At 42.1% G+C, this 12,692-nt stretch overlaps 1 protein-coding gene and 1 long non-coding RNA gene across 5 annotated transcripts in view; both read right to left on the bottom strand.

Moving 5' to 3' along the window:
* Window positions 1-2,936, bottom strand: part of LOC135986116 (carbonic anhydrase 3-like) — a 48,295-nt gene extending 45,359 nt beyond the window's left edge. Inside the window, exons 1-2 of one of the 2 annotated variants that reach the window (XM_065629927.1) lie at window positions 2,805-2,936; window positions 2,543-2,740 (exon numbers count right to left, since the gene is read on the bottom strand). In XM_065629927.1, the coding sequence (XP_065485999.1) occupies window positions 2,543-2,740; window positions 2,805-2,841 (235 nt within the window). In that variant the 5' untranslated portion in view covers window positions 2,842-2,936. The remainder of the gene's footprint in view (window positions 1-2,542; window positions 2,741-2,804) is intronic. The other variant, XM_065629926.1, reaches the window with a different exon arrangement.
* Window positions 2,937-4,865: 1,929 nt separating this feature from the next.
* On the bottom strand, window positions 4,866-11,495 carry LOC135985483 (uncharacterized). Of its 3 annotated transcripts, none has more exons than XR_010605787.1 (4): window positions 10,945-11,495; window positions 8,799-8,920; window positions 7,063-8,638; window positions 4,866-5,280 (listed from the first exon to the last, which is right to left on the bottom strand). It is a non-coding gene; the product is annotated as an uncharacterized LOC135985483 (long non-coding RNA). The 3 variants fall into 3 exon arrangements; XR_010605788.1 differs by having other exon boundaries at window positions 7,063-7,692; XR_010605786.1 differs by having other exon boundaries at window positions 7,063-8,920.
* Between the last annotated feature and the right edge of the window lie 1,197 nt (window positions 11,496-12,692).

Below are 12,692 nucleotides of genomic sequence, written 5' to 3'. Positions count from 1 at the left end.
AGTTCAGCTCAAATAAAATACAAAAATGTTCTTTAGCAAGCAAAAGCTATAGTCCACATTTCACATTGTCACCAATGAAACAAATTAAGACGCTATTATTTCTTTTGATCTTAGGCACATAATGCTGACCATGCGTCAGTCTGACAGTCTACATCAACTCTGACTTTCCAAACATCACACCTGCTCTTTCAGTTCGGGGATTCTTCTGAGCAGGGACTGCTTAGAGGATAAGCTCTCAAATATATTTTTCATTCATTACCTAAGGCAGGAATGAGACGTGTTTCCTTACACAGAAAGCTGATAATGCAATTCACAACTGCAGTGCCAGAAGGCCTTGTTTAAATAGCATTCAAGTTTGAACTTCTACCAATAACTTTGAAGTTCAAAGTCAACACTGGAATAATATTTAAATCCTCTTGTGCCCAGTGGTCTCAAATTAATTCTTGATATCAGATGTGTTGGAATACCTACACAGAGCAAGAGGTTTAACTTTGCTACTAGTTTGTAGGTATCTCAGACATTGGGGGCAGAAACAAAGCACTCTGTTGAGTTTTAGGCATATAGTTCCTCTTGGTTTTTGAGTTTGTTCATACAGAAAATAAATTATAACTATCTCAATACAGGATTGACTAAGTCTTCTGTAGAAGCCTTCAGTGGAAAATATGTCACATTATTAATTGTTGTTGTTGTTGTTGTTTCACTGTTGAATGTAGGAAAAATAAGGCGTAGACTCTAAGGCCCAAACCCTCACAAGTATCAATGGGTGGCAGGAACTTTCAGAAGCTGTATTTATGTGCTCTACATTTACAAGCTAAATCAATATCAGGGTTGGAAACTCATTTAGCAGTCATTTCTTACAGGTGGCCCTTTCCAGAGCTCAAATACTGTGAAGCACTTGGAAACAGCACTTCATAACTATGTACAGATCTCTCCAGCATAAAAATAAACCTTTTTAACATTCAAATTTTTCCATGTGATTATATAAAAAAAAGCTATCTTAAAGCTAGATTCCTTTTTTCAAATTAAAATCCGGTCTGTGACTATTACTTATCCTCAGCTGCTGCCACTGCAGAAGCCAACAAATGAGGTAAAGTTTATGAAATGCTCTCTCAGGTGTTTTTTAAAGCTGTCAAATATTGTATTTGATTCCAATCAGACACATCCCTGTGAAAGGCTGGAGTCCAGCAGCCTGCAGAAAGTCAGTAACAGCATCAGGGTGGGAACATGCACACTGGGTGTGCAGAGGAACAGCAGAGATGATGGGGAGGGAAGAGGCAGGGGGGGAACCAAAGGAAGATGGTTTAGAGGAAGGGCTGCACCAAGGGCTGAGCTCTGCTTGGCCAAATCAGTGCCTCTCTCCAACACAGCTCCCTGGGCAGAGATGTTCTTGAGCAGCCTGTCTCAACATTTCAGCCTCAAGGAAGCTGCAAAGAAGACAGAGCAGAACTGCCATGTAAAAAGGCTAACAAGCAATCTACTTCCCATGCTTTCAGTCATGGCACTGATTTTATGAAGTGTTTGTGGAAGGGCATCCTGCATTATAACAGAAGTGCAATTTATGATTCGTCTGAGGTCACTGTGTAAAAACTCTGGTAACAAATACTAAAGCACCATACAAATATATAACAAAGAGATGGTCTCTGTCCTGAATAGCTTAGATTCCATCTGTGAGATGTGGAACAGTAACAGGTAACTGTAACAGTAAATAAAGGAGTCCCATGAGCTCATCACGATAAATGAGAGTGATCCTTCAATGTACTGCAGATACATTTCATTAATTATATAGCTTACTAAGAACAAAATCCCAGTAAAAATGCCATCAAAGCAGATGCAGAAAAATACAATGGAAAGTAACTCTGTTTTCCATTAATTAGATTGCTTTCCTTCTTGGTAAAGGACTGATCAATATTGCATACTCTTGAGATATCTTCACATTATACTGTATTGTGAATTTATTATTCATTTTGACTGTTCCTGCCTGCCTGCATCCAGAGCTACACATTGGTAGAGCTCTGGAATCAAGTTTTGAACAATTTAACCTAGACATGCAAGACTGCTCTCTCCCAAATAACAAAGCTATTTCACAGCTTTGCAGAAGCTATGGAATGCTATTTTCATAAACGTTATTTTCACAGCTTTTCCAGGCTATGGAAGTTCTTAAGACTTCCCATACAAATCAGGATCACTGCCAGGGGAAACACATGAGTTTTGTGTTTATGAAGTGGCTCAGAGCACACGCTAAACCCTTCCTGGTGACCTTTTTTCCCCTTACACAAAACCTGAGCATGTGGTGCCCGCATTGAAAGAGGGGACTTGGGGAGGAGAAGTCTGTATTTTAGGGATGCTCCGTTCCTGTTCCACCTATAGTGGATCTACACATGGCTGAATCCACCCAAATAATCTCCGGGATCACCTTTTTCACATACCCAAATGACTTTTCCCTGCCAGCCTCTCTAGGCCAGGCACCACCACAGGTTTTGCTTCCCAGTGCTTTGCACACCCCAGTTCCCAACAACCCCCAAAAGCCGAATCAGAACCCGACCTGATCGATCGAAAGTGTCGTCGAACACGACCCGGCAGGTGCGCCCGTTGTTCAGGATGGTTTTCGCTGCCCCAGGATCGTAACTGGCGTGCCAAGGGGCGAGAGACGAGTCGTGACGCACGTCTTTGCTGTTGATCTCGATGGGCGACTGCTTGTCTCCCTTGGCCTGGGGGTAGTTTTCATGCCACCGCTCAGGTCCTGGGGGGAAAGGCAAGGACATGTCGCCCCGGCTCGGCCCCGGCCGCCCCGCGCCCCCACTCACCGTTGTCGCTGTCGTAGCCCCACACAGACTGGGCCATGGTGGAGGTGCCGCCCGCTCCCCGTCCCCGCCGGCCGCCGCTGCCCTGCGGGCGCGATGCCCCCTCCCTCCTTCCCGCCCGCCCCAGGGGGCTTTTTATAGACCGCTGCGGCTCCGCGTCCTCCCCTGAGGGGTGGGCAGGGGGAGGGCGGCGGCGGGAGGCTGCGGGGCGGCGCGGGGCGCGGGCACGGCAGTTTTGTCGCCCACCCGTAGGAGGCGGAGGGCTGCCAGGGGCACGCACCGGCAGCTGTCACCCCGCTCCGGCGGGGCTCGCCTCAGCCCGCCCTGCCGCGGGAGCGGGGCAGCGGGGCTGCAGCGCCCTGAGGAGAGCGAGCGAGCGCTGGCGCTGAGCCGGCGGCAGCAGTGGCGGGAGCGGCCCGCAGGGGCCGTGCCGCCGGGCTGGGGCGCAGGAGCCGCTGCGGGGAGGGCTGAAGGAGGGGGGACCTGCTGCACAGGCCAGGGCGGAATGCAACACCCAGCGCGGCCCAGCCTGCGGGTTCTCCCCCGTTTGCGGTGCTGAGGCCGTAAAGTCTGCCCGGACGATTCGGGGTGAGCTCCCAAGGTGGGCAGGCTGCAGAGCTCTGGTTTCCCTGCTCTCACAAATGCTCCTGTTGAATAGCTCCAAAATACACTGTGTCTGCCTGACAGATTACCTCCCAGCCTGCAAAACCATCCAGTTACACAAATGGGGCCCCTGCCAGCTCCGAATGAGGCCGTTCCTGCCTGTTTGGTCAAATTGAGGTCTGACGTTGTCCAGTCGATTCTCCTTTGTGCAGGGAGCTTTAGCCTAAGTGCATTTCTCGTATTAGTCAACTTAGCAGTCAATATTTAGGTCAGGAAAACATCTGTTTTTCAGATGATGAGGTAGTGATCGGTACGGTTGCGTTAGTTGGCTTTGCCCATACGTTCGTGTTGAATACTCAAAGCTTTTCCTTCAAGTGCCTGCTTCACTGCTGTCTCCCTTGGCTTTGTCGCTCCATGTTACCACTGCTGCCAGTGCATCTACATCAAGCTAAATACTGCCTCAAAATACATACCTCAAGCTAAATAATATCCCAAGCTAAGTATTTGTGAGTCATCCAAGAAGCATAGTGAACCATCGTGATTTCCAACATAGCAGCGAACTTGCTCCTTGTACCCACTGGAAAGTAACACAGAAATAAATCTGCAGCTTTGAGAGGTGGTAAACCCTTTGTATCGGTGAGGTACAGGGAAAAGGTTGAGAAGCTGCAATATACAGAGCCTAAGATTAATTTGGTCATATTTCATGTTCCAAAACCACCTGGAAGATAGAAGTTCCCCTTCTAGCTTATTTATATAGCTAGGCTAATAAATAACTAAATATGGATTTCATTTAGGGTAACTGCAATGGTTTATTTAAACTTGTTTAGTGATTCTTCTTGCTCTAAAGTTAACCATAAGTAGACATTCCCCCTCTGAGAGAAAGGTGGGGCAAGATCTCTCACTTAGGAATCTGCATCTGGGAAGACTTATGTTGAGATGTATATAGTATCAGTGTCAGATTGAAACTCACTAAACCTTAGAAATGTAGACAATATCATAAGAGCCATTCCTCTGACCATCTTTAAAGACAAAAAATTGTGCTCATTATCAAAATGTCCTTCAAAAAATGTAGTTCCTCATATCTTCCTTAGGCAGAATTCAGTTAACAAAATACTAGGAGGTGATTTAGGTCCAATGGTATGGAAAACGACATCTTTTCACTTTCAAAAGAGAACCTCAAACCAACAGAAAATACAGTCTTTTACTCTGTCATCAATCAAATGGATAATGTCACATTTGTTGCAAGGACAGGCATGTAAAATTGACACCTGCTGCCATTTTAATTCAGAAAGCTTCGACATTAATCCTTTTGAAACGGTTTCTACCTCATCTTCCTAGAGAGAAACATTTGTGAGCTCATGAAATTCTAATTGGAGCGGCTCATTTTCTGTCTGTATAAACAGACAGTTTTAGAGGGCTTGTTTATCGAAGGCTCAAAGAGACTTTTAGTCAACTTCACCTATAAAAGTAATGTTTATTGGAGCCATTGATGGAAGTAAAGAACATTATTTGTATTGCACAGAAAAAGGTGTTTTTTCCCTGGTGTTTCAATTCATTTTTCTATGTGAGAACTTACACAACATTCTCTGTTAAGGAGCCCCGTGACTACAGCAAAAGTCTCCGTGTTTGAGCTTTCCAGTGAGCAGGTCCTGCTTCACCCAGAGGAGCAGCTCTTTGTCAGCATCTGAACGTCGCGGCTGCGGGGCACTGACTTATGCGAAAGCGACAAATACTGGCATCAGTCGTGTAGGTACTTGGAGTCAGCCCCAGACGCTGAGTCATATCGCAGCATCTCCCTGACTTTGTGGTACTGGTATTGTTTTCCTGTTGCTTTCATCATCAAAGGCAGCACAAAAAGAAAATGTAGTAACTTTATCTGCATGAAGAGATAATCACAAGAAAATTATTTTTGCATCCCTTAGGACCTACCTTTGCATTTATCCTTTCCTTCTGATATTGGCTCAGAAATTCATTATCATCTAACTTGCATAACATTGCTTTCTCTAGGAAGTGAATACTTCTGTTATGAAAAACCCATTATAACTAAGAAAAGGTCGCAGTTTTAAACATTTAAGAAGAGTGGTGTTACCTAGTGCATTCACAGCTGCATTGCAGCGATATGTTTCTATTTTCTAAGTCTCTGACATGTTTAGAAAATCAACACCTATCTGAAATATCAAAGGTGAGAGCATAACAAGATCAACCTATATCATTCATGAAAAACTTCAGGATTTCTGCAGTACCTTCACACACGGTGCCACACTGTGCCGCTAATTAAAGCATCTTTGCAATATCTTCTGGAAAGAAATCATATTGTATCCATTGTTCAAGGGGAGAATTGAAGTACAACATTTTTAAGGATGACATTCATAGAAGTCATCCTATATCTCTTACACACTTTTAAAAATCCTAACTGAAATTGTTTACCTCTGAGTTGGCAAGAAGAGTGCGAAACAGCAGGGCATCCAGCACAGCCCTCCTTACTTTGTGCTTTAATCAGGTCATACTCAGGAACATACCTGCAGTAATACTCGGTTGGTAGCACTGACATAGCAAGTTGACATCTCTTTCATCAGAAAGAGGAGGTTGGAGAAGCCAGGGAAGGAAAGGTAAGAGGAGAATCGGGGAGCAGAATTAAACTAACCCAAGTGAATGGCAGATTTCAGTAGCATCATTAATGGCTAGATCTAAACAGTATTAGTAAAATCATTAGCTGTGGTTTTAGTTGTAGAAGGAAAAGTTGTGCGTTTGTTCATAGTGTTCTGATTTTGTCCTTGAAGGCAGAAGTGATCTGAGCACCAACTGGAGATTACTAGCTGAAGTACAGGCTGAATCAATACTAAATTTGGCTTCTCTCAGACTGTCATTTTAGAATGGTCCAAGAATACAGCACATATAGTGCAAGGACTTAAGTGAAAAGCAAGTGACGTAGCCTGGAAAGTGATTTCATTAAGAATGCAGCTGATGTTTAACTTTGAAAGATGCCTGCCAGAATCTCCCTATCACTGCTGTATCTGTAAATACACGACATAAAAAAGTAGCAGAATCTGGTCCCAGTGGATATAAACCAGAAGTCTTCATGCTAAACTGCTTCTCTGTTAATGGTAATGAAACCACGCATGCAAAGCAGGGAAGCACATACATCATATACTCCTGTAACTGAAGACAAATGCAGTGGGGTGAATTGAGACTGAAAGTGAGAGATTTTAGCGGACATAGCAATTGCAGACACGCTCTTGTCTGAAGCTGGTACCCAATTGCAGGACCACAGCTGGACACCTGGCAACAAGCTTACTTCAAAAGCTTGACAGAATAAATAAAACATGTTGGTCCTGTTGGGTACCTAACCAATAAGGATTTTGTACATTTGTCACCTAAATGAGAGATCAAATCAGAGAGACTAGTGCTAATTAATGGGCTATAACTATGGGACACTGTCTGTTGGACTTGCGATTCGCATGCAGTGTTTCCTTCTGCCAAACAAACAAAAGGCATAATCATGCTGATCTCACCAAAATACCTCACCTGAAATCAAAGACACATTATTTGAGTAAGGAAAGCGGGAATAAGCAGAGCCTGGAAAATGGCTGAGAGCTGTGGCTTTACCCAGGGCACACCAAGCATGTACAGAAGAATAATGCATAGGAAACTGACTTACAGCAGCTTGGGACTCTGCCAGCCATGTCTGGCTTGGCCAATACCTTGACATAAGCAGAACAACCAAAGTGCCGCTCTACCTCAGCATGCTGATTTCCAGCAGCCTCCAGGGGCCAGCAGGACAGCTAGGAATGGCTGGCTGTAAGGGGACACACAGAAGTAAATATGCCAGCAGGACGTAATTCAAGAATTCCCCTGCTTGAAGCTGAGCTTTCCAGGTTCCACCGTGCTCAGGGCTATTTCCCAGGGGTGATTTCATGCAGAGGGCTTTACCAGAGCACAGGATGTGCCCACAATGAGCGCACTGTTAAATAAGCAAAAGCATTTACTCAGTGCCTGTGGCCAATCTAAATATAAAATATATTCCACTATATTTAATAGCTTGTGGAAGAAAACAATACACAATATGGAAGGAGCAACAATGTTTTTTGACATATTTCACATTGCATGCCAGGCAGTGCAAGAAAGGCATGTCACTCAGTGCTTTTGATTGAGGGATGCCATGGTGGCATGACATAGCCAAAAAGCCAAATTGTCATATGCCTTCCACTTTGCTGAGATGCCATGCTATGGAAAACATTGTAGGCATGAATGGAAACCCCCATTGACGGCCAGGTCTGTGTTGGAAGATCTGCCAAAGGAAAAACAGAAGCATATTGGGTCAATTGTGTTGTTTTTATACATAAGTTCTTTAGCTACATTTACTTTATTTGATGAAAAGCAGAAAGTAGCATATCTCAACAAACATTAGGCAGACTTTTAGTGCATCTTTCTGTTTCAGAAGACATATAACTATTCAGCAGTCTGCAGATCAGACTTTAGGATCTTGCTTGCAAAATCTCATCTTTCTCCTGTTGTGGCTGAGAACCTACAATACCATTTGCAGAACTTAATATTTAGTTCATGAGATACAATAAACATGGAAACAATAAGCCAGACTTCAGATTTAGCAAAAGGCACTAAAAGGTAAACTTGTGTCAGTCTATTATTAAAATGAGCATAGACTTAAAAGAATATTGGTAGGGAAAAACAAACAAAGCCCAAACAAACAAAAAAAACCCCTAAAGTTATTAAATATCACATACAGATCTCATACAACAAAAATATACTGCATGTTCAAGGTAAGTCTCTGAAAAATAAACTGATAAACTCTGCTGGAAGATGACTGTTCTCTTTTTCCCATAGGGATCTGCTTGTATGGCATTCACACTGAAATCCAAATCTGAGCCGGGCTGTCTACTTTTATACACACTGGCACAGTCTGACTTGAAATAATCCAAGTATGAGAATCTGACCTATACTGTTTGCTTTTATAAGCTCTGGACGTGTCTGTTTGGAAATTCCAGCAGTTTGGCAACACTTTTGTATCAAGGTAGAGTTTTATGTCTGACCTTCATTTTGCGTGCTACTCTGGCAGTAACATCTACCTGGGAACAGTCCTAACCAGGCCACAGGAATGCCAAAATGAGGCTGGACGAGTTCATAAGAGCTTTACATCTTGATGATGTATGTCACATAGTTAATGATGCAGCAAATCAGAAATACTTCACACATATTTTCCAGTGAGACACGTCCTCCTAAAAGAGAATTTTATAAGAGAATCATTGGGTGCATTTCCAGCCCTTGAAACATGCCCTCTTCAAGCAGTGGAGTTTTCAGATCTTATCTTCTCCCAGGAATCCCTTGAGATGCTTGTCTCCCAAATCCCTGAGACAGTCACTCCTCATGAATCCTTACCATTTGCGCACTTTGAAAGGTCAGAGCGTAGCATCCCATTTCTGTCAACACCTGTGCTTCTCTTCACTTTAATGGAGTTGAGATTTCACTCTGAGACCACAAAACATCTCTGAAAGCATCATCTGTAGGGCATAAAAAATAACTTGATGTGTGGAAGTATAAACACTCATATGCGTATAGCAATTGTAAGGAGTATGTAATTAAAAAGGAGTAAGTATAAGGAATCCCATGCTTTTCAAATATAATACACACATTTCAGCCACACAAATTGAAGAGCAGGTATCACCAGAAGACAAAGGGGGAAAATGTATAATAAAAAGCCTTCAGTAACTGAAGAGCAATATTGGTTGGAAATGTTAATGTTTTTCTTAGAAGAACGGTTTAAGAAATTAACAATACATCAAAAGTGTGAGGTTTTTTAACAAACCCCACAGAAGGAGACTAAACCAATGATACACAGTAATTCTAAAATGTAATCTTTAAAAATCTGCCTGAGGATACAGTAATAGAGCAGTACATTACAGTCTTATGGACAAAATCCTCAGACTCCATCCTTTGCTTTGCAAATCCCATTTCTATTAATTTATATCGGTGCATGTCTATGGGCTCCTCTGCAATATTTGACTTTCTTTAGCACAACTGCTTACAAGCTTGGGCTGTGGATTCTGCAACACATCTGCTCTTTAAAGCTGGCAGTACAACTGTGAGATGCTGTTGGTCTGACAGTTCAGCGTGACTCCGTACAGTGGTCTGCCCACCACAAAAGATTTTACTCGTTTCTCTCTCTCCATTCCCACTTTTCTGTGTCTTTCTGTTCCTCGATCTCTTTCTTCAAATTTCTTTAACTTTCTCTGTAGTGTTACTCTCCATTCTCTACAAACGTGTTGGTTGCCTAATGCATCTTTATATGATGTGTTTTGGAAAAAAAATACTCTTTTTTCTCCTGAATTGATACCAAGACTCCATGATTGATTTCAAGGATCAATACTAGACTTATGTCATGTGATCCAATCAAACTCTGCCATTCAAATCCCATAGTCATTTTAGTGATCCTACTTACACACCCACAGTGGTGCTGAGGTATGGAAATACATTTGAAATATGGAGCCAAAGTACTCATGATGTTTGACCTTAAGGATGCTTCAGTGCTACCTATAACAACAGTAAAAAGTATCAAAGTAATACCTTCTGCATATTTTAATAGAAGGGGTTTTTTTAATTAGTAAACCCTTCATGTCATTGTGGAGCTGTTCTTCCTAGACAAGGATAGAATATTTTCTGGCACAAACACTCCACATCTTCCTGACTCGTCTGCAAAGAAGACTAGTAAGGGCCTTGATTTGATAAGATAGAGGCAAATAAGGAAACTATACTTCACGCTTGCAATGAAGACAGTGACTATTATTGTATTGTGCTGCCCTTCACACGTTGTTTGAAAGCAGTAACAGCATCATACCAAGGAGTGACACTGAGAGATGCCCTCTGATATTTGCTGCTTCTACCACTACAATAATGGTTGCGGCTCCTAATCAACACATCAAGAACTCGGTGAACACTGAAACTCTTTCTGTTTCCCTGGCTTGGGACACCTGACATGCAAGCACTGTCCACTGGTAGCCACACATGGGCAACCTGGAACTACAAACTTTGGCCTTCCCAACAGCGATTGTAGATCCTCCCCATATTGTCACAGGCACAGATCCTAGTCACTGTCATCACAGAAAAACACAATTTTGACTGCAGAAAGTAGCTGGGAACACAATTCTCTTTGGTTCTTCACATTTGCTGGGTGCTGGGTTTCTGCCTTTCACTTTTGTAGTGATTTCAAGAAACTCTTTTTTGCATAGTCAAGCAATCATTCTAGACTTTGGAAATGCTTTTCATTTGCTGAGTTAAGATCAATGAAACTTCCCCGTTCAGATACACACTGAGGTGCATCCCCTGAGGATACGAATGATGCACCGGTTCACTACTGCACAACCTGGATACAAAATGTAACCAATAGTCGATCTTTCCTATTTGCTAGTTTTAAGAAATATGCTGGTCTGAAATGGAGAAATGAGTATTAAATATATGATACTGAAGAATCATAGATCAGGAAATACCTATAAGAAGTCTCAAGCCAGTTTGTATAACCAAACAGTACCTGCCAGCTTCTCAAACATCCCATGTGGACACAGCAAAGATTTCCCAGCTATTTGGAGAGCAAATTCCTCCAGGATAGCACAGCTGTAGTGAAAGGCACATGATAAGAAATGAAAAACCATTAAATCTAGTCCAGTCTGTAACAGTGATGTCCTCTGAGGATCTGTGGATGTCACTCCCTGGCCAGTGTTCGCATTGCTGTAGTTGTGCAGAGAGTACACCACTCTGCTCCATATCTCACAAGACCGTTTTAAAGATGAATAATATGATTCCTGCAAACTCCTTTACTGAAGGGGGGAAATCTGATCTCCTGTGCGTGCACCGCACAACATCACCAAGCTATTTCATTGTTTCCTTGTAGAGTTGCGGTCTGCAGGAAGCAGGAAGCATGCTGGGTGTGGAGAACAGCAGGTTGAAGGCCCACGGCAACCTGAAATTCATGTTTGTTTTTCTCAGTTTTCGTCCCTAAACAGTAGTATTTGTAAAGCAAGTCTCACTATTCAGTCATCTTCTGTGTGCTTCTGGCTGGGCATTTTCCCAGCTTCCACTACGTGCTTTTTGCAAAGGTTCTCCACAGAAATTATAGCGAAGTATTTTAAGGCATTAGACATGGAAAATATTTTTCTAACCTTGCATCACTATACCTTTCTTGACAGAGGGAATGAACCCAGTGTTTCAATTATAGGTCTTACACACACAGCTGGGCAACAGGCCAGCAATTCTCATCTGTGTATTCCAGGACCAGTAGCATTTGTTTAGCTATAAATTCAGAGATGCTGTAGGTTATGATCTTCTGTTGCAACTGGAAGAATATGTGCTATGATTCAGCCCTTTCTCAAAACAGTTTAATTAATCACTTTCCAATTAAACTCCAGAGATTAAAAGCTAATGGAATTAGGTATTTTCTGGTGAGAGATAAAGAAGGGAGCATATGCATGTGCTATTGCATTCATTGTCATCCAGTCCAGCAGCAATGTCTTGCATCTCACTGCTACACACAAGGAAAGGTAGAGATTATGTGAGAGGATCATTGCACTCATGCAACGTCTGTGTTTTCCCTCTCACCTGGGAAGTTTAGTATCAGTTTGAACAAAGCAGGAGTAAAGTACAAAAAATCTTGAATTCCTCGGGAGATTAGGACTGGATGATATTTTTGCCTCTGGCTTTTGTCTTTTTATCGTTTGGATATACCAAACTGTGAAGGTAAAGCCAGTCCATCTTAACATGTGGATATATCTTCATTTTCTGGTAACAAATTTTCACCTGCAGAGAACACACATACTTGTGTAACCAAAATAATGTTTGCAAGTGTATACAAGTACCTTCTTACTTCTGAATCCTGAGTAATGAAAAATGTAAAATTTTGAATAAACATTATTGGCATGAAAAGTTATATCGTAAGTCAAATTCTCTGAATTAATAATGTCAGATAGTTGCTAAACAGAAAATTAAAAGCAAGGTAAGAAAAGATATTTTGAGTTAAACCAATTTTAAAATCCACTTCTATCACTGACATAATTTTCATCATTTGGTTTATTTTGAATTATTCGAATAAATTTATTTTGAAAAGACAATGTTGCTTGACAAAATGAGTGTGTCAAAACAAAATGTTTTATTTTCTAGTCCTTCCCCCATTTCTTTCAACAATCTCTATCATCTTAAAAACGTATCTCACAAGAGCTGAAGAAAATCCTCATCGTGCAGTGCCACCCTTCTTTTTAGAAGGTTTCTGTTCTAAACAAGTTTCTC

This window comes from Caloenas nicobarica, chromosome 2 (assembly GCF_036013445.1).
Source record: "Caloenas nicobarica isolate bCalNic1 chromosome 2, bCalNic1.hap1, whole genome shotgun sequence".
Lineage (NCBI taxonomy): Eukaryota > Metazoa > Chordata > Aves > Columbiformes > Columbidae > Caloenas > Caloenas nicobarica.
This window is presented reverse-complemented; position numbering and strand designations above follow the sequence as displayed.